This window comes from Aulonocara sp. 'chitande type north' Nkhata Bay, linkage group LG2, assembly GCF_057382095.1.
Source record: "Aulonocara sp. 'chitande type north' Nkhata Bay isolate Kocher_YH1m ecotype deep benthic linkage group LG2, A_spYH_male_GT1.1, whole genome shotgun sequence".
Lineage (NCBI taxonomy): Eukaryota > Metazoa > Chordata > Actinopteri > Cichliformes > Cichlidae > Aulonocara > Aulonocara sp. 'chitande type north' Nkhata Bay.
Window position 1 is genome coordinate 13,721,879 of NC_141345.1, and position 27,112 is coordinate 13,748,990.

At 42.8% G+C, this 27,112-nt stretch overlaps 2 protein-coding genes across 3 annotated transcripts; one reads left to right on the top strand and one right to left on the bottom strand.

Annotated features, from left to right (window-relative positions):
• On the bottom strand, positions 1–18,197 carry cox18 (cytochrome c oxidase assembly factor COX18). 2 transcript variants are annotated; one of them, XM_086305198.1, is made up of 7 exons: positions 17,908–18,197; positions 9,455–9,836; positions 5,489–5,589; positions 5,225–5,379; positions 4,657–4,772; positions 4,473–4,580; positions 1–898 (listed from the first exon to the last, which is right to left on the bottom strand). In XM_086305198.1, the coding sequence occupies exons 2-7, from the start codon at positions 9,818–9,820 to the stop codon at positions 737–739; spliced, it is 1,008 nt and encodes a 335-aa protein (XP_086161324.1). In that variant the 5' UTR covers positions 9,821–9,836; positions 17,908–18,197; the 3' UTR covers positions 1–736. The 2 variants fall into 2 exon arrangements, with proteins under 2 accessions (XP_086161324.1, XP_086161319.1); XM_086305193.1 differs by lacking the exon at positions 17,908–18,197 and adding an exon at positions 16,836–17,052 and having other exon boundaries at positions 3–898.
• Positions 17,240–26,893, top strand: selenot2 (selenoprotein T, 2). Its single transcript, XM_086305208.1, has 6 exons — positions 17,240–17,487; positions 17,930–18,040; positions 18,111–18,237; positions 20,872–20,959; positions 26,139–26,268; positions 26,648–26,893. Exons 1-5 carry the CDS (start codon positions 17,285–17,287, stop codon positions 26,258–26,260), a joined length of 651 nt encoding a protein of 216 aa, XP_086161334.1. The 5' UTR covers positions 17,240–17,284; the 3' UTR covers positions 26,261–26,268; positions 26,648–26,893.
• Positions 26,894–27,112: the final 219 nt, after the last annotated feature.

A 27,112-nucleotide genomic window follows, 5' to 3' on the forward strand; every position in this document is an offset into this window, starting at 1 on the left:
TGTGTGCAGATTGAAAACAAGAAAACAAATGACTTAATTCTGTGACATAATAAAATATAAAACAACATGTAACGGAGTATTTGCTTTAATTTGCTGGCTGTTTGTTTTTCAGGCGACTGAATGCTCACACAAACAAAGCCAGGAGAGTCAGTGCATAGCAAATCATAGCAAATAAATATATAGAAAGAATAATGTAGACAAAGTCAGTACTTCTGGGACAAGTGCAGAGTATCACAACAGCTCATCCACTTTGTGTCACACTGTGTGACAGAAGAATCAGAGAAGACACTATTGATCCACACAGGTATAAATACGGGAAACATCTGATCAATAAGTAGCTGATCTGTAATCCTTCCTCTTTAACGGTTTCTAAGTTTAGAGAGTGTCTGTGGGAAAATAAACAGGCGGTCAAAGATCATGCATTCACTGTTATTGTTCAGAGATGAACTTGAACACAGAGCATTCACAGTCTGAAGTGACTTTATTTATGACCAGACAGACACATCTCAGATTAACATCAAACACTTTAAATATCTGAGGTGATCACATCATCGCAGACGTTTATCTGACTTTATAGGACTTTAAACTCTGACAGGAAGTTACAGTCAGCTGTTTTTGGTTTTTTTTTTTTTTTCCATCAGGTGGACCCAGGCAGCTAGTAAATATTAAACTGAGTCAGTTTGCTGTCCTCAACTTGTTTTGTAGGTGTTTGCAGCTGTATTATCTGACAGCGCGGTCATTTGCGGTATTTGGCGAAGAAGGCGGTCAGTAGGTCTCTGTATGGAGATGTCGAGTGAGGAGTCGACAGTTGCAAGAGTCGGCAGATTGAAGGAGAGCGAAGGAGGAGGTTGTGACTGAATCCCACCAGACTGGAAGCAAACCAGTACAGAGCCATGGACTGTGAGGAGAGACACAGTGAGACACTTTCAGAATAAAACACCTTAATCTGATTAATACACAGGAACATTCTTTCAAAATAAAACCCTGAACAGACACTTTAATCTGATGACCTGACAGGAATGCGGGAGCGACTCAACACGTTCAAACATTCGTTGACTTGGCAGATCTGAACATGAAACATTCCTCAGTCAGAGCTGTGTTTATGAACAGGAAACGAGGCAAATGCTGCTTCACTCACAAATGTCGGGAGAACGAGCTCACCAGTGTAAAGCTCGTAGGTGGCAGTACCGACATTTCACAGACTGTGGAGAGATTAAAAACTTTCACTTATATACAGATCAACTTAATCACCTAAACCATTCAGTGGCCATAATAATCTTTTACCTGTAAGAGATATAAGCCAATTAGAGCTCAGATCAGGCTCAGAGAGGGCGGGGCTATGACACTCATGATCAGCTGATGTGAAGGATGAAGAATGCCTTAGAATGCTTAGATTCCATCAAACGTTGGATGGCTGTAAATTTCCTCCAACTCAACGAGGGGAAAACTGAAGTCCTCGTATGTGCTCCAGACAGATTTGTATCCCAGATAGTGAAAGCCCTTGGTCCTCTTCCTGTGTATGTTAAATCCTCTATCAGGAATTTAGTTGTCACTTTTGACTCGACTCTCACATTGGATGGGCATGTGAATTCTCTGGTCTGGTCTTGTTTTTATTATTTAAGAAATGTGGCTAAGTTAAGCCCTATTTTATTTTGCCCTGAACTGGAGATAGCTATACATGCATTTATTTCCTCACGCTTGGACTATTGTAACTCTTTGTTTATGTGTCTAAGCAAAGGTTCTCTGGATCATCTGTAGGTTGTGCAAAACGCTGCAGCTAGACTTTTGACAAGATCCTCCAAGTATTCACATGTGACACCATTGCTATTTCAGCCACACTGGCTTCCTGTTGAATTTAGAGTACATTTTAAGGTCCTGGTCTTGATATTTCAATGGTCAATGGTAACTTTATTGTCCCTAATGGGAAATTGATTTGCAGTATGTCCGTACAAACAAACAGACAACCAACACATCACATACACTCACCAAAATAATATAAGCCTGATAAAACAACCTAGATTTTTCATCAAAAAAGTGCAATGTGCAATGGCAACAACACTTATGGTTTAGTGTTATTAACTATGATAATAGCACTAGGTACAAAAGACAATCTATATCTCTTTGTCTTCACTGCAGGCACTTTATAACGACGATCTCATGGAAGCAGTTGAAAATCATTAAAGAGTTGTGTTCAGGACCTCTGTCCTGAACACAACAGGACAGAGGTCGCCTTCCTCAGTACCTGCCTGTTATAAAAGTCCACAACCTGGACCTGAGACCTCCCTGAAATATTGCCAGCCACTTTAACCAGGTTGTTAAGTCTGGTCTTATTATTCAGGGACATATTACCGTACCAAGCAATGATACAGAAAGTTAAAACAGATTCAATAAAACTTTTATAAAAAAAAGAGTCATCATTTCAGATGAAACATTAAAACCTCTCAACCTCCTTAAAAAGTACAGTCTTTGTTGAACCTTTTTCACTGTAGCAGCAAGATGTGACTCAAAGGACAGGGTCTTATCAAGAACAACCCCCAAATACTTATAACTGTCCACTAGGGCTGCTCAATTAATCGAATTTTAATCACGATTACGATCTGGGCTTTCAACGATCATTAAAAATGACTGAGCCGATTATTAGCCCCTCCCTCATTTATCCGCGACACCTTAAAGGCCGGTCCGTGAAAAGATTGTCGGGCATAAACCGGTCCGTGGCGCAAAAAAGGTTGGAGACCGCTGATTAAGAGGACCCGAGGGAAGCTCGGAAAGCTAAGCAGAAGTTATTTGGAGAGTGACTGCCGTTGGTTGAAAAGAGAGTTTAAAAAAAAAAAAACTTCAGTGGTGTTGCACACTATTTTATATTATTTTTTTAAAGTCATTGTTAACCCTTTAAAGCCGGTCAGAGCAGCACGCTCCGTTTTGCGTAACTATTTTTAAATCCCTGTAGAACCTGAACCGTGTAAGCTAGCGCAATAATTTGTTTTGCATATGAAACCGGAGGAGTTGTACTTACATCTTATGCCATCAGCTTGTCCTCGGTCACGGTTTCGTTCCACATATAGCTTTGCAAAAATTGCATAAAAAGCGCTTGCAGGAACAAAAACATAATATTCCAGAAACACGCTTTGCCGTTCCAATCAGCTGTTCGTAACACTTCCCACAGTGAAATGATGCACCTGCTGTTTTCTTTGCAAATTTGCATCATAGGATTGTTTTTTGTTTTTCCTGCAGTGTATATAAAAATTGCTGTATCTCCAAAATAAAACTATGAAGACACTCAAAATAAATTTCCTGTGGTGGGAAACTATTTTTTGCAACTTTATTGTATTTAAAGTTTTGAGGGATAAACCTCTTAAATTTCTCCAAGTAGAAATATATGTAAACAAAACAAAAGCAATTTTCAGTTTTTTTTGTAGTTTATTGCACTTTTTTGCAATTTATGTAATTACTATGGACTTAATGCATACATATTATTAAAATATGGGCTATAACAGTTGTATTGATGTATAGCAACTTGAAATGCTCCCACAAATGGCACTACAGCATGTAAAAAAAATAATATAAGCTCTGGTGGACTTGGTTCTATAGTAGGTCTTAAAGGGTTAAATAAATATCGTCAAATAATCGTGATCTCAATTTCAGTGAAAATAATCGTGATTATCATTTTTGCCATAATCGAGCAGCCCTACTGTCCACCAGTTCAATGGTTCAGTTTAGAGCCTTGCATGGACTGGCACCAGCCTACATCTCCGATCTGCTACAGCCCTATATCCCTAGCAGGTCCCTGAGGTCATCTGATCAGGGCTTACTTGCTATAAAACAGACTAAGATGAGAACTAAGGGTGACAGAGCTTTTGCCACTGTGGCCCCGAGACTGTGGAACGCTCTCCCTCATACATTAAGATCTGTGGACTCGGTAGTTGTTTTTAAAAAACTCAAAACTCACCTTTTTTAAGACTGTTTTTGGTTAAATTTCTGACTGTTTTATATTGTCTGTTTTACCCTTTTATTATTTATTATCCTATGTGCAGCACTTTGTGACTCTGTCTAGAAAGGTGCTATATAAATAAAATTATATTTATTTATTTATTTAATGCCATTTTTGTCTCATGTTAACCAGCTTACTACACCTTCATCACCTGCATATTTGTGCTGTGTGAATGAATAAGACTCAGTCTCCATGTGTCCCATGGTGTCCCATTTGATCACAGATCAAATTCAAGTTCTTGTTCAGGTTGAATGGGACGTGTAGTGGTCGGGAAATGAGGGCGGTCCAGGTGTACACATGTCTAAGTGGGCTGTAATGTGTAAAGGTTATTTTCCCTGCAGGTGTAGTACGCATGTTTTATGATTAAAATGGTTTTTTTTTTGTAAATTTCAGCTTGTAACTTTTTTCCTGAATGTCAAATGGCTGTTCTGACCTGGTCTAAGACCTCAGGCAGACAATGTGATGGACTACACCTTAAACTCACAGAGGGCACCGTGGCAGCGATTGGGATCATCAGCAGAGAAAATCCTCTAACGGTGTTCAAGACCAGTCGCTGGGTTCGAGACGCTGTGACTCTCTGCAGAGAAAAGACCTGAAGAAGAAGTGCACAGGAAGCTTAGACTGATTACACCACTGATCAGCTAATTACATACTGCTGACAAACTGACCTCTACGATGAGCAGGTTGGCGAGTCCCAGACAGACAGGTAGGATCAAGGTGGAGTCCGGTATGGTGAGGTCAGGGAACCACAGAGCACCTCCTGCTGCCAGCGCCCCCTGCAGGTCTGCAGGAAAAACAGAGGTCCTGGATTGGGAGTGGTGTAGACTACATCCTGGACCAGGTAAAAGTCACGGTACTATGCATGACTCTTGAGCAGGTTCACCAATTTTTCGAAGTTTGCAAACATATAGGTAAATATATTATGCAGCCTGTTTCAGTTGTTTTTTTCTCTGTGCCTTAAGCATTTCTCTTTGTCTCTTATTCATGATATCAGCCTGTTTGTGTGCAGTTTGTCACGCAGTATGTCTGCTAGCTGAAGCTCCAGCTGCTGTACGTCGCAGGGAGGGAAAAGAATGAGCGCGTAAGAGAACTATCGCACAAGAGCACTTAACAAAAATACAGGAAAGTCAAAAATTTTAAGACATGAGGGGTGGCTCAAGACTTTTGCACAGTACTGTATCCTACCTCATAATTTTGGGCTGGGTTAGGTTAGTTTCATTTGGTCCAGGTTCTTACCAGACTGATCCAGGCTCAGATTTCGGAGGGCCAGAGACAGACTGATCCAGAGTGGCAGCTGAACCCAGACCAGCAGACTGGCTTTGAAGGGGTGACAGTTATCTCTGACGTAGAGCTGAGAGACGATCCGCCGCAGGTTCTTCTTGAACTGGAACCTGGCAGGAGGACAGACTGACTGGTTGTATGCTGTCTATTGGATGTTTTTTTTTGTTTCTTTGAATGTATTTGTTTGTTGTTGTTTTAAGTCTGTTAGTTGTGTCTCACCGGCTCTCTCTCTCCGTCCAGCTTCTCTCTCTTGCTGTGACTGACACTTCATAGCGTAGTCTCTTGGCCAGCTCAGAGATTTCAGCCTGTAGTGCCTCCACCTGCACATCACCTGAAGGTTACTATGGTTAGATTCTGGGGGGTTGGTTAATAATAGTTAGTTTTGTGGGTTTTTCATTGCAGGAACTAAGGGGCTGCTTTAGATAAAGCTTACATCTTTGCTCTGACCAACTGGAACTTTTTTGGGACATCTCACAGGGGAAAAAAGCACCTTAAATAAACGGATGCTTCTGACTAGATAAACTCAGAGGCAGCTGCAGAGTATTCCTCCAAAACATGATGAGGTAAAGTAAAGTAACTTAAAGGCGGTTAAAAGCTGATGTGTCAGCTGAGATTCTCAGAGGCTTCCTTTTTCATTTCAGTTTAAAAGGACACGAGGAGGAGGACGAGGAGGACAGAATTCGTGGGAGAGAAGGGGGAGGGAAAAATGTCTGGATTCCTGAAATATTTCTTCTCTCTGAGGACAAACTACAGTCTGATTTAAGGTCAGATGTAGAGACGTGGGAGTGCTGGATTTTCTTTTAGAAGCACAAAGATGGATTAGAAGCGGCAAAAACATCATGAGACCCTCAAACTCTGACCTGAGATCATGTGACCAGCATTAAGTATGTTGGATGAGTCTGTGGACACAGACAGACCTTTCCCCTCTTACTGACCACTCAAAGTATTTTAAACCATCAAACATGTTTAAGTCTGCACTCTGCACTCATCCGCCTCACCTACAGCCAGAAACAGGATCACACAGGAAGAACGAGCTGAAGCAGCAACCTTGTCATTGTGAGGTGACTCTGGTAACTACTGCAATGACACTGCACAGATGACCTTCAACAGCTACAGTGGGGCAAAAGAGTATTTAGTCAGCCACCGATTGTGCAAGTTCCCCCACTTAAAATGATGACAGAGGTCAGTAATTTGCACCAGAGGTACACTTCAACTGTGAGAGACAGAATGTGGAAAAAAAAAAATATCCATGAATCCACATGGTAGGATTTGTAAAGAATTTATTCGTAAATCAGGAAAATAAGTATTTGGTCAATAACAAAAATACAACTCAATACTTTGTAACATAACCTTTGTTGGCAATAACAGAGGTCAAACGTTTACTATAGGTCTTTACCAGGTTTGCACACACAGTAGCTGGTATTTTGGCCCATTCCTCCATGCAGATCTTCTCGAGAGCAGTGATGTTTTGGGGCTGTCGCCGAGCAACACGGACTTTCAACTCCCGCCACAGATTTTCTATGGGGTTGAGGTCTGGAGACTGGCTAGGCCACTCCAGGACTTTCAAATGCTTCTTACGGAGCCACTCCTTTGTTGCCCGGGCGGTGTGTTTTGGATCATTGTCATGTTGGAAGACCCAGCCTCGTTTCATCTTCAAAGTTCTCACTGATGGAAGGAGGTTTTGGCTCAAAATCTCACGATACATGACCCCATTCATTCTGTCCTTAACACGGATCAGTCGTCCTGTCCCCTTGGCAGAAAAACAGCCCCATAGCATGATGTTTCCACCCCCATGCTTCACAGTAGGTATGGTGTTCTTGGGATGCAACTCAGTATTCTTCTTCCTCCAAACACGACGAGTTGAGTTTATACCAAAAAGTTCTACTTTGGTTTCATCTGACCACATGACATTCTCCCAATCCTCTGCTGTATCATCCATGTGCTCTGTGGCAAACTTCAGACGGGCCTGGACATGCACTGGCTTCAGCAGCGGAACACGTCTGGCACTGCGGGATTTGATTCCCTGCCGTTGTAGTGTGTTACTGATGGTGACCTTTGTTACTTTGGTCCCAGCTCTCTGCAGGTCATTCACCAGGTCCCCCCGTGTGGTTCTGGGATCTTTGCTCACCGTTCTCATGATCATTTTGACCCCACGGGATGAGATCTTGCGTGGAGCCCCAGATCGAGGGAGATTATCAGTGGTCTTGTATGTCTTCCATTTTCTGATGATTGCTCCCACAGTTGATTTTTTCACACCAAGCTGCTTGCCTATTGTAGATTCACTCTTCCCAGTCTGGTGCAGGTCTACAATACTTTTCCTGGTGTCCTTTGAAAGCTCTTTGGTCTTGGCCATGGCGGAGTTTGGAGTCTGACTGTTTGAGGCTGTGGACAGGTGTCTTTTATACAGATGATGAGTTCAAACAGGTGCCATTCATACAGGTAACGAGTGGGGGACAGAAAAGCTTCTTACAGAAGACGTTACAGGTCTGTGAGAGCCAGAGATTTTCCTTGTTTGAGGTGACCAAATACTTATTTTCCACCCTAATTTACGTATAAATTCCTTACAAATCCTACCATGTGAATTCATGGATTTTTTTTCCACATTCTGTCTCTCACAGTTGAAGTGTACCTCTGGTGCAAATTACTGACCTCTGTCATCATTTTAAGTGGGGGAACTTGCACAATCGGTGGCTGACTAAATACTTTTTTGCCCCACTGTACAAGATGGTGGCTCTGACATCCCACCTGACGAAGACCCTGGAGCGGCTGGTCCTGGCTCAGCTTCGGTGCCTTGTGAGCTCATCACTGGACCCACTTCAGTTTGCCTACCAGCCTGGCATTGGAGCGGATGATGCCGTCATCCACCTCCTACATCGCTCCCTCTCTCACTTGGAGACCGCTGGTAGCACTGTGAGAATCATGTTCTTTGATTTCTCCAGTGCCTTTAACACCATTCTGCCCACGGTCCTGAAGGACAAGCTGGAGAACTCTGGAGTGGATCATCACCTCACCACATGATTCTGGACTACCTCACCGACGGACCAGAGTATGTGAGAACTCAGGGCTGTGTGTCGGACAGGGTCGTCTGCAGTACGGGGCCCCACAGGGAACGGTTCTAGCTCCGTTCCTCTTCACCATCTACACTGCAGACTTCTCCCATAGCTCCACCCAGTGCTTCCTGCAGAAGTTCTCTGATGACTCTGCAATAGTCTGCCTCATCACTGATGGGGACGACAGGGAGTACAGAGAACTGACCCAAGGCTTTGTGGACTGGTGCCAGCTGAACTACCTCCACATCAACACCAGTAAAACCAAGGAGCTGGTGGTAGACTTCCACAGGCACAAACATCCTCCACTGCAACCACTGAACATCCAAGGTATGGACATTGAGGCTGTAGACAGCTACAGGTACCTTGGTGTTCATCTGAACAATAAACTGGACTGGATTCATAATTCAGACGCCCCCATAGGAAAGGGCAGAGCAGGCTGTACCTGCTGCGGAGACTCAGGTCTTTTGGAGTGGAGGGCCCACTCCTGAAGACTTTCTATGACTCTGTGGTGGCCTCAGCCATCTTTTACGGTGTGGTTTGCTGGGGTGGCAGCATCTCTGCTGGGGACAGGAAGAGACTGAACAGGCTGATCCGAAGGGGCCAGCTCTGTTCTAGGATGCCCTCTGGACCCAGTGGAGGTGTTGAGTGACAGGAGAATGGTGGCCAAGCTGTCATCCCTGTAGGACAACATCTCCCACCCCATGCAGGAGACTTTGACAGCACTGAGCAGCTCCTTCAGTGGCTGCGGCACCCACGATGTGGGACGGAGAGATTTCACAGGTCTTTGCTCCCCACTGCTATCAGACTCCACAACAAAGACTTCAACTGATCAAACACACACATCCACACATGTGCAATAAGACTAAGTGCAATGCTCTTTTTCCAACAAAGTTGTATTTCTACTCAGTTGTATAAAGCATTTGTATTCTATTTTTATCCTATTGTATATAGTATTTTATTCTATTCTGTACAGTTGTGTACAGTACCTTATTCTTATTGTGTTCCAGTGTTCTCCAGTTTTTGCTATGTAACTTTGCACTGTCCACTTTCTGCGGTGACAAAACAAGTTTCCCACGTGTGGGACTAATAAAGGTTATCTTATCTTATCTTATATGTGAAGCCCTGCGTCACTGACCTTAGAGATGACAACCAGCTGGTAGGCAGCGAGCGGCAGAGTGACGAGCGTCCTCACTGACAGCGTCGCTACGCAGATGCTAAACCACCATGGCAACCCGCTCGCCTCCTGTACGCTCACCAGGAGCTGTTCACACAGGTGAACTGGGGTCGAGTCCGCCAGGCTGCTGTACCACCCACCTGCAGCATCGCTGCTGCCACCTGACAGGGCCCGCACACCTGACACGTGTGCCCCCCCTCCTGATCTATGGAGGTAGTTGCCAGGAGAGGTGATGACAGGTGGAAGTGACTTCCTGTAGATCACAGCTGAGCAGAATCCTCGTATGGGAAGGCTGAAGATCCTCGACGAGCCCCCCACACTTAACATGGTAACCCTCACAGGCCTGAAATGATGACACAGAAAGGACGGCCGTAAAATATCATATGACTGCAACAGGAACCAGGATGGAGTGAAATATGAAGTCCATGTGTAGGAGACCACGCTGAAGGGAAGGATGAGACTCCTCTTCATCTTCCATCATGAGCAGATTATTTACAGGTTATTACAATTGGTGAAGCAACTGTGAGCTCAAGGTTTTGCAGTGATCGATTTATCGATGAGAAACCTTCCTCAGAGATCAGAAACATTTCAGGACTTCACCTGTTTGCCAACAAACAAACGTGAGTGTGATCGGTGTTCCAGGTGAGCTCTCTCCGTGTTGCAGATGTTGCGTCGTTTTCACTGGATGTCGTCTCTGTCTCTGGTTCATGAGGTTTGACAAGACAAAAATGGGCTCCATGTCCAGCTCGTTCAAATGCATACCCATATCAATATTCTAGAGCTGGGCGATATAAGATTTTTTCATATCACGATATGTTTTTTTCATTTCAGGCGATAACGATATATATCACGATATAAGCCAAATAACTATATTTGTAAGATTTAAATGTGCTGTTGCTCACAAGTGAAATGTGAAATAATCAGCAGCTTGTTTTTATTTAAATATTTATTTCCCATAATAAGTTCAACAGGGTAGATGTACTTAAGGAACATGAGACTTTTTCAGATAAATAAAGGCAAATATTGCAAACTACACAAAAGGCAGCCGCTGAAGCGTTTAAGTTTCAAAATAGAACAAACGAAACAGACTACTAAATTGTCAATTCCACTTAGAAACAAAATATTAATTCTAAAAATAAATCTTAGTTTGTTTTACAGAAGAACAGACAAAATTGACTAACTTTTGTCAATATCAAATAAACTGAGAACTAAAAGGAAATTCTCAATCTCTCCTTGTTGTATAGCTGAGCTTTTCAAACAGTTTTACTTTAGTCTGACAAAAGCCGAATGACGAATTAGCGCTTAAAGTCAGAGACTGAGGCTACGTCCACACATACACGGGCATTTTTGAAAACGGAGATTTTCCGTTTTCGTTTTAAAAAATAATCCCGTCCACACATAAAGGCAGAAATGAAGGAAAACGCTGCTATGAACATGCCAAAGCAGCAGGTGGAGCTAGATTTCTAACCGTGCAGAAATGTTGGCCAATCAGAAGTCTAGAAGCCTCGGTGGGAAAAAGTAAACAAAGCTGGGGCATAGAAGCTAGTGATGTGCGATACCACTGATTTCCTTTCCGATCCCAAGTACTTTTCAGGGTGGTATCGACGATACTGATCCGATACCGATACTTTATACAAAAAAACTTATTTTATTTATTTATCTCAAATTATAGCGTCATAATGATTACAGGACATCAGATTACTTGTTCTTATCACTTAATAATGCAGAGTTCATCATATAGAAATAAAAAAAAACTGAAGTTATGCGCTATTTGAACACGTTGCCTGCCTGCAGCACTAAAGGACTCTGTGAGAGACATGTGTCTCGCCCTAGCAGCACCTGTCCCTCTCCTCCTCTTCAGTTCGTCTCAACATACGCGCCTCATATTCTGTGATATGATTTACTCTGAGGTGTTTGACAAGGTTAGTGATGTTGCCACAACCAAACATGCCAACCCTCCCGATTTTTCCGGGAGAATCCCGGAGCCACCATTCTCCCGAATTTCCACCTGGACAACAAAATTGAAAAACCATATTGCAGAATTCATAGCGCGGCCGAGCCAATTCCAGTTTCCAACAATGGCGGCAGCTACTTAGTTTTAATATTACTCTTCTTTCTCTTTCTGGGTCGCAAAAAAAACCCAACTTTTAACATGTTTTCAGGTGAGAATGTAGCTGTGTAAACTTCAAATATCTGAGCCGATCAACACATCGTCTTCAAACCCCCGCAGGCTTTCACTACTTGGGTTAAATATGATATATAAGTCACTGTGATAACTTAAAAATGTTATTGTTTGGCTTTTTCAGTGTTTTGTTTGTTCGTGAGTAAATCGGTTTGGCTGAGATTAAAGTTATTAGATTAGATTAAATTAAATTTAACTTTATTAATCCCACAGGTGTGTTCCTCCGGGGTTTTCACACTGCTGAATAAACATCAAACAGAAAACTAATTAAAGAAAGTGTGAGACGGTTGAGAGTTTATGCCAGCGCCCGGTTATATTTTAGATAGCAAGGAGCAGACGGCTGAGTTTCACTCCACCGAGGGAACTCAAGACGTACTACCCGGCTTTCTTTAGACCGCGAAGGGCGGGTCCTCAGGTGGAAGCAGCCTCTGAATTTGGACACCCCCGCTGTTTCGGTGACATTTAACGTATTTTATCTGATAAATAAACCCTGTAAAATGTGCCCTTTTGATTGTCTCCCTAATTCTGAGGTCTCAAGGTTGGGAAAGTATAGCCACAACACCTCACTCTTGGAGCACTTTTTTGCCACATGTATCGCAAACCATGTCTCAGCTATTTGTGGAGGTAAAATACGTCTGCACAATTAGGCTCAGCTATTGTTGTGAGTGCGCGCGCCAAGGGGCTGCGAGCCATTTATACAGCCGTATTTCGCACATGACTATGAAAGGCAGAAGAGGGCAAAGAGGGTACAGTGGGGCAAAAAAGTATTTAGTCAGCCACCGATTGTGCAAGTTCCCCCACTTAAAATGATGACAGAGGTCAGTAATTTGCACCAGAGGTACACTTCAACTGTGAGAGACAGAATGTGGAAAAAAAAAAATATCCATGAATCCACATGGTAGGATTTGTAAAGAATTTATTCGTAAATCAGGAAAATAAGTATTTGGTCAATAACAAAAATACAACTCAATACTTTGTAACATAACCTTTGTTGGCAATAACAGAGGTCAAACGTTTACTATAGGTCTTTACCAGGTTTGCACACACAGTAGCTGGTATTTTGGCCCATTCCTCCATGCAGATCTTCTCGAGAGCAGTGATGTTTTGGGGCTGTCGCCGAGCAACACGGACTTTCAACTCCCGCCACAGATTTTCTATGGGGTTGAGGTCTGGAGACTGGCTAGGCCACTCCAGGACTTTCAAATGCTTCTTACGGAGCCACTCCTTTGTTGCCCGGGCGGTGTGTTTTGGATCATTGTCATGTTGGAAGACCCAGCCTCGTTTCATCTTCAAAGTTCTCACTGATGGAAGGAGGTTTTGGCTCAAAATCTCACCATACATGGCCCCATTCATTCTGTCCTTAACACGGATCAGTCGTCCTGTCCCCTTGGCAGAAAAACAGCCCCATAGCATGATGTTTCCACCCCCATGCTTCACAGTAGGTATGGTGTTCTTGGGATGCAACTCTGTATTCTTCTTCCTCCAAACACGACGAGTTGAGTTTATACCAAAAAGTTCTACTTTGGTTTCATCTGACCACATGACATTCCCCCAATCCTCTGCTGTATCATCCATGTGCTCTCTGGCAAACTTCAGACGGGCCTGGACATGCACTGGCTTCAGCAGCGGAACACGTCTGGCACTGCGGGATTTGATTCCCTGCCGTTGTAGTGTGTTACTGATGGTGACCTTTGTTACTTTGGTCCCAGCTCTCTGCAGGTCATTCACCAGGTCCCCCCGTGTGGTTCTGGGATCTTTGCTCACCGTTCTCATGATCATTTTGACCCCACAGGATGAGATCTTGCGTGGAGCCCCAGATCGAGGGAGATTATCAGTGGTCTTGTATGTCTTCCATTTTTTGATGATTGCTCCCACAGTTGATTTTTTCACACCAAGCTGCTTGCCTATTGTAGATTCACTCTTCCCAGTCTGGTGCAGGTCTACAATACTTTTCCTGGTGTCCTTTGAAAGCTCTTTGGTCTTGGCCATGGCGGAGTTTGGAGTCTGACTGTTTGAGGCTGTGGACAGGTGTCTTTTATACAGATGATGAGTTCAAACAGGTGCCATTCATACAGGTAACGAGTGGGGGACAGAAAAGCTTCTTACAGAAGACGTTACAGGTCTGTGAGAGCCAGAGATTTTCCTTGTTTGAGGTGACCAAATACTTATTTTCCACCCTAATTTACGAATAAATTCTTTACAAATCCTACCATGTGAATTCATGGATTTTTTTTTCACATTCTGTCTCTCACAGTTGAAGTGTACCTCTGGTGCAAATTACTGACCTCTGTCATCATTTTAAGTGGGGGAACTTGTACAATCGGTGGCTGACTAAATACTTTTTTGCCCCACTGTAGCTGTTGAATGTAGACAATCCGAATGTTATAGTTTCTTTCCACTGTGTTGCTGTTAATGATAAACTACAAATTAACCCTAAATTACTAAAAACATCAATATTTTAATGTGAGAATCGATTCTAGAACATAAATGACTGGTATCGGAGGAATCGATATTTCAGGATCGATCCGCACATCACTAATAAAAGCAGAACCGGGTCGTATGTGTGGAGGGACAGTAACTGTGTGTATATGTAAGCATTTAAACACTGCAGAGAGTAGAATTAACAGTAACAGTATTGTAGAAATTTATTTCACCGACACAATAACGTGGCACACAGTGTGACGTCAAAAAATGCGCACATTTTTGACGCTGTGTTTTCTCCGTTTTTCTAGTCCACACGTAAATACAAAAACGGAGTTTTCAAAAATATCCACCATGGCCGGAGTTTTTAAAAATCTTCGTTTTCAGTGACCAAAAACGCCGTTTACGTGTGGACGAAAGGTGCAAACGCATAGAAAAAAATCTGCATTTTCAAAAATACCCGGGTACGTGTGGACATAGCCTGAGCAATTTACAGTGAACGCTACTCTGTTTTTTGTCAGACTTGAAATAGCCGAAATACCTTCACACTATGGAACTTCTATGGCTCTTCCGTTCGACAATCTCTCCGGCATTGGAACCATCATCTGTTTTCTCTTCCGAGCGTGGTCACGCTCGGTTGATTTTTCTAGTCGGCAAACTCATTTCCTCCATTACCCGGGCGGTACGGTGGCTGGCTGCTGTACGTAACAAGTCACTTCACGTCACGTGACGCTGCGGCTGTGATTGGTTCGGCTCTGCGCTACTTAATTTGGATTGGCTGTTCTTTTTTTTCTTTTTTTTAAGAGGATAAGAGCGGCAAGGTCTATCGCAATAGTTTAATTTTTCTATCAAGAAAAAGTTATATCGCAATACATATCGTTATCGTTCTATCGCCCAGCTCTACAATATTCTCATCAGACCACAATTCAATTATTTGAATTTTTTTTTTTTTTTTTAAATCAAAAAGTCTTCCACCTAGTCTCACACCTCTGTCCTTCTGTAACTTAAATAACAAGCCAACATTTTCCTCATGACGCTACAGACAAAGCCTCAAGTTTACCTGCAAACATCCTGTTCACCTGTCAGCTGTTTAACACCTGCTGATCACGGAGAGTGGAATATGTAAACGGATCACACCAGTTAAACAAAAACTTGTGTTTTACTGTCACAGTCTGTGTGGAGAAGAAGAGAAAACTGCCTGTTTCTGTTTATTAAGCTTCATGTCAGGAGGAAGTTCAGCTCAGCTGTTCCTCAGGTAGCTGTGAAGATCAGCTGCTATTATTTGGCACAGGGGAAAGTGGGGTGATTTGGTTTTTGATTGTTGCGTATGAACAGTTATAGAAAAGTCTGAAAACATTTCACAGATGTGTTAGAGATTTGGTAAGCTAGACTGTGAGTCGATACTCAAAACTGTTGGATGATGCCTTTTTTCAAAATGGTGTTGTTGGGGTAATTTGTGCCAAGGGGCCACACTTATGAATATTTTAAACATATTATTTTATTGTAACTGTAGATTGTATTTTTATAGTTTTCCACTGTGACATTCTTAATTTCAGACCAAAAACAGAAACAGACCCTCATGCCACAGAGTTATAATAGAGAGAGTTTACTGAGTGAATGAGGTGGAGAAGGGAAGTCCATTCGTCAGGTGGCGAGGGAGATCAACATCCAGGATGACATTAAAATGATACATGGAAAAGAAGAAGATGGATGGTGTAAAAGTGAATATGTAAAGCTAGCTAATATATAATATAACGTAATATAATGTTTGTGCTTTTGATTTAGTAACTTACTGTGTGACCAGACGTGAATGTTGCAAACGGAAACTAGCTTGATGTAACAAAAGACGCAAGAAAACTGCAAACTACTGATAATGGAGAAAAGGGAGAGAAAAACAATAGTAGAAAAATGAATGGCTCTAGCTACAGTCGACAGGGGAATAAGCTCTTACGTTGGTTCGTTGTCTGATACACGGCAAGGAATAATAAAAGTCATTCAACAACCATCAGTTCTGGCCTTCTCAGTTCGGCTGGATGCTACAGATGGAAATGCCATCAAGTCTTTGACACAACATCTAAAAGGCACTAGCAGCCTTTATATGTTCGTTTCTTTGTGAATACTCAAAAGCCAGTTCATGCACAAAGAAATTAGATTTTGATCCAGCTGGCAGGGATATCACATGCAAAAGCAGGTGTGGCTAAGTGTGCATTTATTAAGAAAAAGTAATAGAGAATATTCATAATTATTTCCCATAGAGAAAATGTGCATAAAACCATTAACCGCATCACAAAAACTTGGTGGTAGAGTCAGAAGGGAGCAGTGAGTAGCATCAACAGCTGGGATGTTATGGAGTAGGCCAGATTTGTGAAGACAACTGCAGTTAATTTCGTCTTCATTTGAATGTCATTTTGTTCTGAACATGTCAGAACATTTTTACTGCTCAACATCCTGAAATATGTGTACATGTTTTAGTTGGACATTACGGTCGCTTTAAAATCACTTTAAGTAAAAACTGGCACAACTCACCCCACTCTCCCCTACATTAATTAAAGACATCTCATGCGTTCTCCTGTTAACAGCTCGATATTGCATCTTTTTTTTAATGAACTTTATTTAGAACAATAACAATGACAATCTCAGAGACAAGCGACATATTGAATCATTCAGAACAGAATCACACCTCCTTTTTCTTTTCTTCGATATTGCAATCTTTAACATGACCGTACAGCGGAAACGTACCTGTGTGACGTCAGCCGTTAGGTGCTCTGTGCTCGGGGTCAGAGGCTGAATAAATCATTAAATCCCCGATTTTATTTGCTTGTATCTGTTCTATCACCTTGGCGCCTCCAACCACACGCTACGCTGTGTCCCACGTTTATGACGTTACACTGTTTACCACTTTGTGTCGGGTGAATGTGACGTCACTATGTGATTATAGATGAGTAAAAAAAAAACAACCCCCCCCCCCCTTCACCGCACCGCTGATGTTTCAGATAAAAAAATTTCAGATTATCTAAACACGAACCAGCTTTATCGCTCCAATCAAAATATTTAAAGCCCGCTGAATATGTATCAAAACCCGTCATTTTTCCCGCTGGACGTTTCTTTTAATGTGAAAGAGCAGAGCGGAAGCGTGGCATCAGCGAATGTAGTTCTGCTTCCGATTCCTGTGTTTGACTACTGCAGTCATGGCGGAGTACAGCCAGACTGGCCTTCTGGTGGCCCTGTTCCTCTTCACGGCGCTCACCCTCCGGGACATTTATGTCGGAAGGTCGAGCTCGCAGAGTGGGCACCAACCACCCGACAACCCGGCCGTCTTCCCGGACACGGAACCGGGAAAGCCCGCTAAGGCGGCGATCTACAGCGGCCCCGTACTGCGGTTCCAGTACTGGTGAGTTAACGCAGAAGCTAACGGAGGCTAGCGGTGAGCATCCGTGAGAATGACCGAGGTGAAGAGAAACTAAAGACAGGGTGGGTGAAAATCTAAACACAAACCATCGACAATACGAGTTAAGTTAGCGTGATCTACGGCGCCAGCGCTAACTAGCGGTGAATACTTGTCGTTAACGAGCTTCGGGTAACCCAACTTTGCTCATTTGGTCGGTTGGAATTTGGAGACTACCCGGATTTTGTTGGCTGATCAAGTTCGAGTTGCTTCGCTTCTGACCATCTAATTGGACACCTTAAGGCAGGTGTTCTTGTCTTCAACGTCCGTCTTTCGGGAAAATAAAAAAAATACACCTGATAATTGATCGGCTAATGTTATTGTGTGTGACAGTGTGTGTGTGTAAGTGTGACAGATTATAATCACCTAACTGATGTGCTTCTTTCAGTATCTCCTGAGGTTACAGTAAAGTCTTCCAGGATTACTCTCAGGCCATCAGTGAGGTGTACCCGGACATCCGCATCCAAGGCGAGAACTACCCTCCCACTGGCTTCAGCAGGTGAGGTGCTCCGTCTGTAAACTCTGTCCCCAGCCTCTACAGCTGTGTCTAACCTGCCTCCTCCCGTCAGGTGTGCGGCTCAGCTGATCTCGTATCTGAAGCTGCTCTCCATTTTGGTTATCGTCAGTGGTCAGAACCCCTTCTCGCTTCTCCACCTCCAGACGCCACCTGCCTGGACCTGGAGTCAGAACAACAAGGTACCAGCACTTAGCAGATAGCACATGTGCATAGCTCCGTGATTGGCTGTTTGTTAGTGGTTCTTGATTGGTGCTGCCTGAGCCGCTGTTCAATACTGATAATGTTTAATCACAAACTGATGACACATACAGGCAAACTCCACCCACACTGTTGTTTCAGGTGGGACTTACTAATGACAGTAAATCTACCATTCCATCAACACGCTCGTCCACTGTTTCCATGTCACGCTTTGCCTCTCCAAAATGTGAAATGTACACGCTTGCAGAAGTTGCAGTAATCTGTAGTACCAGCAGAAGGAGACGTTTTATTTCAAGCCAACATGAATATAATCACAGCAACGTGTTTATACAGACATTTACATGGAAATACATATTAGCATAGTATAATGGATTTTGCTGATTAAGGACCCTGGAATTAATGTTTTTTGCTCTCTACTGACTTGACTTTAAATACATTAGCTCCCCCTGCTGGTAATCCAATTTTTACATGGGTGTGTAAATGGATACAGTGGACTAGCGTGCCTATTACACATTTTGCCGTGACATCAGAGCTACTGGAACATGCCCACCTGCTGTGAAAAAAACATTACTGGAGTCCTTTGCTCTCCATTCATTCTTCAAACATCTGCAAGTATAACTTATCCAAAGAGCCAGATAGTCGCTGTGCTATCTGATGCACTAATCAGTGCTGGTTATGGATCCAACAGGTGAGCTCAAGTCTCTTAACTCTGAAGCTCTTTTTCCATTAGTGCCTGCTCAAATCAACTCTGCACGGTTCATCACTGTTTGCCGGGTTTTGCATCAGGTCACAGCACCTGGTACTTTTTTTTTTTTTTTTTTTTTTTTTTTGTAACTGCTTTCCCAGGATTCCAATCGATCCGGGCAGGTACTAAAATGTGACATCGTCTGACTGCATGCCACTGATTGGCTGGTCAGTAGTATCGTTCGATGAGTCTGAGAGTGTGTCACTCACGAAAATCTAAACCACCATATATTTTTTTTAATTAGAATTAGAATTCAACTTTATTGTCATTGCACATGCACAGGTACAGGGCAACGAAATGCAGTTTGCATCCATCCAGAAGTGCTTTAGCCATGATATAGATATATTACAATATATATTAGCAATAATATAGATATGTAAGTATATTACAGAAATGGGTCTATTGTGGTATGTTATAATGTACACGGTGTGAAGTATGTTATGAATACTGTACAACTATAAGTATGTACAGGCTGTAGTGAGTACAAGCTATGTACAGGATATAAATATGAAATAAAAAAACTATACAGAAATCTGAGATATACAGCTATACAGAAATGGGAACTATGCAAGTTGTAAACAGTTGTAGGATTAAAAATTATCAAATGTACAGAATGATTATTTACACAGAGCTATACAGTAGTGCAGTTAAGATAAGTGAGGGTGTGGATAATTTCTACAGAGGCTATATAAAGTGCTAGTGGTTGTGAGTGGTGGTTCAGTCCATGTTATTATTGTGTGTTTGAGGGTACAGTTGTCCATTGTGGGTGTGTGTGTGTTCAGTCCTTGAGTTTAACGTGGGTCAGATGTCAGGAGTCTGACAGCTGTGGGGAAGAAGCTGTTCCGGTACCTGGTGGTCTTAGTCCGGAGGCTCCTGTAGCGCCTCCCAGAGGGCAGGAGGGTGAAGAGTCCATGTGAACGGTGACTGGGGTCTTTGATGATTTTCCCAGCCCTTTTCAGACACCGCTTCCTGTAGATGTCCTTTATGGCAGGAAGTGGTGCTCCGGCGATGCGCTGGGCAGTTTTCACGACCCTCTGCAACGCCTTCTGGTCCGAGGCAGAGCAGTTCCCGTACCAGACTGTTATACAGTTGGTCAGGATGCTCTCGATGGTGCAGCGATAGAAGTTCACCAGGATGTCTGAGGACAGGTGGTTCTTCCTCAGAGTCCTCAAGAAGAAGAGGCGCTGGTGAGCCTTCTTGACCAGCTTGGAGCAGTTGGTCGTCCAGGTGAGATCCTCGGAGATGTGGACTCCCAGGAACTTGAAGCTGCTCACACGCTCCACAGCCGTCCCCTTAATGTGGATGTGGGTCAGCATTCCTCCTGTAGACCATGATGAGCTCCTTGGTCTTCTCGGTGTTAAGGAGCAGGTTGTTTCTGTCGCACCACTCAGCCAGACGATCCACCTCCTCCCTGTAGGCGGCCTCATCCTTGTCACTGATGAGGCCAATCACCGTGGTGTCATCTGCAAACTTAATGATGGTGTTGGAACCATCAGCCGGTCTGCAGTCGTGGGTGAAGAGGGAGTAGACGAAAGGGCTCATCACACAGCCTTGTGGTACACAAGGCTGAGTGATTGTAGATGAGCTCCGAGTCGTGGCAAGTTGATCCCAGTAGGTAGTAATGGAAAAGGAGCTTGACAGGCCAAATCTCACCAATCCCTGTTTCTCCAGGCTGTCAGTGTAGCTCATTTAAACTGAGGAATGATTTAAATGACCTTGGAAAAACACTCATGAATAGACTGATGACTGAGGTTATGGTGTGATCAGAGCGCTAGCTTGTAGAATCGTCCGCCTATCCTGCTGCTGTTACCACGGTAATGGGTGCTGTTTACTGATTACCATGGTAACGGACACTGTGCTTCTGTTGCAGATCTTCTCCTGCCTCATGGCCTTCTTCCTCTGTAACATGATGGAGACTCACTTCCTGTCCACTGGAGCCTTTGAGGTCACACTAAATGGTGAGTTCTGATTGGACCAGACCTTTGTGTTAACATCATGCTTGTGACACAGTTTCAGTACTACAACTCAAATTACTGTAGTAGTTCACGCTTGTTTGTTTATTTGTTTATTTATAAGGAACCCCATTAGCTTCCACAACAGTGGTTGCTAGTCTTCCTGGACGCTTGTCTGCACTAAAGTCAAAGTATTCAGAGTAATAAACTGTCAGTCATCAGAAACAGAACAGCACTTCTTACTATAACCAATTACATCACTGCTGACCTCACATCCTGCTGTAATGCTGCCTGATCTGTACCAGAAACCCAGTTTGTTGTTTACTTATATGAAAGTGCTCATACTTCCTGTCACTCTGACAGCAAGCTCTGCGTACATGTCTTAGACATGATCTCTCACTCTTTTCTTTGTGTGAGTTATTAAAGAGAACATGTATGTATTCAGTCTAATTTCTATCCTGGAGCTCTGCTCAAACAAACTGTATGTGAAGCTTGATTTAAAAACAAAAAACATTCACAGATAGGGCTGTTCAATATAACGATATATATCGGATGCACACTTAGCACTTAGTTCCTCCTACGCCGAGCGGCGCATCGGGCAGCTAGTGATCTCCATCGATGTCGGTCAGCAGCGACTGCTTCAGCTTCGTCCCAGGCAATGTCGACAGTTCTCAGATCGTCCATAAATGTTCGATGACGATATAAAAACATCTATCGTTTCCTATCACGCTATCATTTGTTTCGTGGTGTCGCAAAATAAACTGTTTACAGCAATATTTTTTCATTATTTCTATGGTCACTGTAGTGACTATATTAATTTCTTAAAGCTCTCTCTTTCTCTTATATTTAATATAACCACACTATGGACGGACAAGCGCCTGTTTTTTACGTGCTGTCGTTAGCAACAATGACGGTAAAACCATCGCGTGGCTCCGCTGTATGCAGAGTGTTTACGGATGAGAAGCAAAAAGAGCCGTCAGGTGCTAAAAAATAAACTTCAGACTCAAACGTTAGAACAAGCTTTTCCCCGCAACATGCCGTGTAATAAACACTCACAAAGAGAAGGGCGGCCTTTACAATCTATGTCTAAAAATGTATAGTTTCATGCATGAGTTAAAATACTGGATTCCAGGTAAAGGACACCCAGCTCGAAACACTTCACGCAAGTCGAGCTGCCCAAGAATCACAGAATTTACAGAAAATGTTAAATTTTTTATATCGTGGTCGGGACGATAAATGTCTTATATCGGAATATGAGATTTTGGTCATATCGCACAGCCCTACAGAGTGATGTCATTTGTTTCATTGGTTGCTGCTGCTAACAGACCTAAATTAGTTTAGGTTAGCTAACGAGTGACAGAAGTGATAAGTGATAACTGAGCGGAAACCATTAGGGCTAAAAGCAAAAATGAGGCTAAGTGTTCCAGATGCTGCACCACCTTCTACTGAGGTACTTCCAGAGCATCCTAAGCAGCTGCATCACTGTCTGGTGTGGTAACTGCACCATATCGGATCTTAACACCCTACAGCGGATAGTGGGAACAGCTGAGAAGATCATTGGAGCCTCTCTTTCCTCCATCGCGGACACTTTTTGCATCCACAAAGCCACAAGAATTGTAGAGGACCCCATACACCTAATTACACAGCAGTTTGCCAACAGTAGTTATAAACCAACACAGGGAAATAAGGTTTCCTGAAAGTATATCATTTGTTCCTTGGAGGCTTCTGTTTTTGGTCCGTCATACACATCAATCTACACTGGTCAAAAAAATAAAGGGAACACAACTAAACAACACAATGTAACTCCAAGACCAATCACACTTCTGTGAAATCAATTACTATCAATTACTATGGACTTAATGCATACATATTATTAAAATATGGGCTATAACAGTTGTATTGATGTATAGCAACTTGAAATGCTCCCACAAATGGCACTACAGCATGTAAAAAAAAATAATATAAGCTCTGGTGGACTTGGTTCTATAGTAGGTCTTAAAGGGTTAAATAAATATCGTCAAATAATCGTGATCTCAATTTCAGTGAAAATAATCGTGATTATCATTTTTGCCATAATCGAGCAGCCCTAACTCCAAATCCAGACCTCCATGGGTTGCTATATGTGATTCCCATTGATAATTTTTGTGTGACTTTTTTTTTTTTTTTTGTCAGCATATTCAACTATGTAAAGAACAAAGTATTAAGAGTATTTCATTCATTCAGATATGGGATGTTTATTTTTGTGTTCCCTTTATTTATTTTTTTGAGCAGTGTATTTTTCCGAAACACACTTGCACTAGGTGATGCTACACAAACACTAAAAACTATGAACACTTATTTGTTAAATCAGCTTTACAAATGGAGTTAAATCTGTGACCATTTCTTAGAGCAGGGCTCCATGGTGTGATTTTTCTGAAATCACGCAGAGTTTCATGGTTTTTCTAAAAAACAAAAAAAAAACCCTCTTATAATCAGAGATGGGCAATAATGCATTACTTGTAACAGTAAATTGCAGAAAAAGTAGAATTGGGCTGAAAGATCTATCGCTTTATCACCTATTCAGGTTGTAAATTGTGTTTTTAAAAAAGTAACTAAGTAATTACTTTTGAAAATAAGTAATCAGTAAAGTAACAGGATTACTTTTTGGGGGAAGTAATTAGTTACTGATTACTTTTTTCAAGTAACTTGACCAAAACTGCTTATAATATCTATAAAATGCACTACCTGTCAAACGTTTTCGAACACCACAACTAGCCTCATACCAGAGGGTGCTGCATGGAGCTGCAGAGTGCTGTGTGTTCTGGTTCAGGGAGCCTCTCACTCTGTACAAGTCACCGACCCTGGATCCAGCAAACAGCCCCAGACCATCACACTTCCTCCTCCATGTTGATGCCACACACTGTGGAACCATCCTTTCACCTACTCCACGGCGCACAAAGATCCTGAGTGATGAAACGAAGAGTCCAAATGTTGATCCATCAGTCAATGATACCTTCTTCCAGTCTTCAGTAGTGCAATGTCGGTGTTTCATGGCCCAGACAAGCCTCTTTGTCTTATTCTGACGTCTGGCTTTCTTGCTGCAGCTCGTCCTGTCAAACCTGCAGCTCAAAGCCTTCTCTTTACACCTGAAACTGAGACTTTCTCACTACGACCACTATTAAGCTGCTTGAAGCTGTTGTCCTGTGAGTCGCCTATATCACAGCTGTTAACTCTCAGGAACGTGTCCTCTGATTCAGTCGTGTCTTTGGGTCTGCAGACCTCTTCCTGTCACAGTTTGTTTCTGAGCCTTTCGATGCTAAAGGAAACTGGACTCACTGACACTTTGACTTTCTTTGCAGTTTCTCTGTCGGACAGATCGACATTTATGTGTTATGATGGTCTGTGTCTCTTCCACTGTTATTCTCACCATGTTTGTATCAACACACTACAGTACAGTACTGTTCAGCTGATGCCCATGAGGGTATGGTACCACAATGTGCTCCAACACTGCTTCATGCAGACAGAGGGGGACGGAATCCAGACAAGTTGGAACACCTGTAGGAATTAGTAGCACCAACTTTCAAGGCTGATCAACCTCCAATACTGCAGAACAGCTTTGAATTGTTAACTCATGTTGTGTTCCCTGAAAAAGGCCTTTCTGTATAATTCTGACGTATACATTACATTTCAGTTTTGGGTAACCTTACCTTTTTTTTTTAACCTTTGGCAGTTTACCACTTTTGTACCATTTCAACCTATTCACTGGACTTGAAACACATGAATTGTGATAAATAACTGGAAGAACTGGGGTGTGTTTACTATATATAGTAAACCAAGATATTTTCACACTGTAAGCAGTAATTAAACATCAAGTTGTAGTTTGTACAGTAAATATAATAAAACAGCAAACAACTTTTATATTTATGTAAAGGACTTTTATTGTGAAAGGAGAGATCTGTTCCTGTGTGGAATCTTAATCTGCTTAAGAAGGTTCATGATTGAGCTGGAAGTATCAGCTCAGAGAGTGATGAAGGCCTGTAAACCAGAATAATCGAGTGTGCGATCGGGTTTTACAGTGTCTGTCCGAAAGCGGTGAGGCAGCTCAGACCGATACGAGGAGGCACATTGCGTGTTGTCCAATATAGTTTTATTCCACTTTAAATCTGAAAAACAATGTTACAAAGCCTGGAGGTAAATATGATGTAGGACACTCTATGCCCCCCTTTAGACTCAGCCCTGTAGGGATCACTGGAGAGTGGGCTGGCTGCCGTCAGCCTTCAGCGAGCTCTATAAATTAAACATTATATCAGACTCCGTTAACAATTCATCTGCAAATTTTGATGTAGCCTTACTTCTGCAGCTTTACTGCAGATTTTTCTGTAAACTAAACGGCGATGGGTGGAGCAGCTACAAAGTTTGCTTTTCTCCGTTGGTCAGCTGTTTCCAGGTTTTAATGGTGACTTCAGGAACAGCGCTGCTGTTTCGGAGGCTGTGCTTTCTTTCTTCCCACCTAAGCTCACTGTGTCGGTAACGCCTCTGCCTCTTTGCTCTTCACGTTGTATAAACAGACTCCGCCTCCACATTAAACTGTGCCAGCGTCATCATCGGTGCTGCTGTTATCAGTGTTTTAGGTTTAACACAGTTTATTATTCACACACTTCTGTTGTAGTCTGTAGTCAAAGTTTATTGGTCACATATCATGCACTGTGTGACATACGGCGAAATGCTTATCGCTGTGCAATTCCCGCCCATTAAAAATATTTGAATAAACTCAAGAATCAAAATGATGAAGGTGTGCAGATTAATGTATTTATTTTGTTATTAATTGTGTGTACAATGACGTGATATGAGAGAAACCAGATCAGAAGTACGTTGTTGTTATTAAAGTGCCGTCCGTTAAATGAAGAATCGAGGATTTTTTTTTTTAAATGATAAAGTTATAATCTGAGTTACTCAATGAATCGTGCCGCCCGCCTCTTTAAAACTGTGGATGACGACGAGTTCAGAACACAAGGGGAAGTAAGAGGTGCGGCCTGCCTCTGGATGTTGTAGTTTCACCATACGAGTCTGAGTTACCTTCTCCTAAACAGGAGGTGAGAGGTCATTTTTGAACTGTACAAACACACCCAGGTTTCCTTGTGGAGATCAGGTAGGGACATTCCTCTGACCTCATTTCCTGGTGTAACGCTTTCTGTCGTCCCCTCAGATGTGCCCCTGTGGTCGAAGCTTCAGTCTGGTTACGTCCCGAACATCCAGGAAATGTTTCAGATCCTCGACAACCACATAAAGATGAACCAGGTGGATCACATGACCTTCACCTCCACTTAGAGCTACAGGTGAATGCACATCAAGTTAACTGCACACAGTGACGAGACTCACAGGAAGTTTGTGTGAACTCGGCAGGTGCGATCAGAGTATCAGCTTCACCTATCTGTTAGATTTTCCTTGTACTGATGCACGGAGAAACGCCTGACAGGTACAGACTCACCTGTGACTCCAAAGACTGAATTTAGTCAATTTAAGAGGAACAAAAATTCAGTCCAGTCAGTCCAGAGACGGGTGTGACACCGAGACAGGTGAGGCAGAGGCGGGGCCAGAGTTTGATTTACAGACAGAAACATTTCTTTAAGTACTTCAGGGAGTATGTTTTGTGAGATGGTCTCAGCTGTGCTGTATTCAGGTGTCTCTCTCTCTTATTACCTGTTCTGTGTCCAGGTGCTCCGGCTTGCTAGGCGTTCTCCTGATGGCGTTCATGAAGGCCAGGCCTTAAAACAGATTCTGAAGGGCCCGGCTGGATGTTCCTCGCCATGAACTGAGCACTCCCTCTGCACCGGCTCACCTTCAGCACTACAATACCAGAAAGCACTGCTGGCAGCCTTGTGCTAATTAGTGTGTAGACAGGAAGTAGATGGCTGTTTATGTGAAGCTTTTATTGTGAAAATAATAAAATGTTCAGGTCTGTTTCCTGCCTGTTTGTGGTTTTGCAGGTAAATGCACATGTCCATGCAGATCGAGCCTTTTATTCACAGCATGTTTACAGTGTCGCTCATTTATGACCAGAGAAGCAGCCATGACATCCCAGAATTCATAGCAACGCACTTTCACTCCAGGAAAAGAAACCTTGAAGATGGCTGACAAACTCAAGTAATAGATAGGTATGACTGACACAACTGATTCCTG

Coding starts and splice junctions, on each gene's coding strand:
- cox18 (XM_086305198.1), bottom strand. CDS start 9,820: ATGTTAAGTGTGGGGGGCTCGTCGAGGATCTTCAGCCTTCCCATACGA. Junction 4,773..5,224: donor TCTGAGCCTGGATCAGTCTG/GTAAGAACCTGG, acceptor TTTTTCCTGCAG/ACCTGCAGGGGGCGCTGGCA. Junction 4,581..4,656: donor CCAACCTGCTCATCGTAGAG/GTCAGTTTGTCA, acceptor CTTCTTCTTCAG/GTCTTTTCTCTGCAGAGAGT.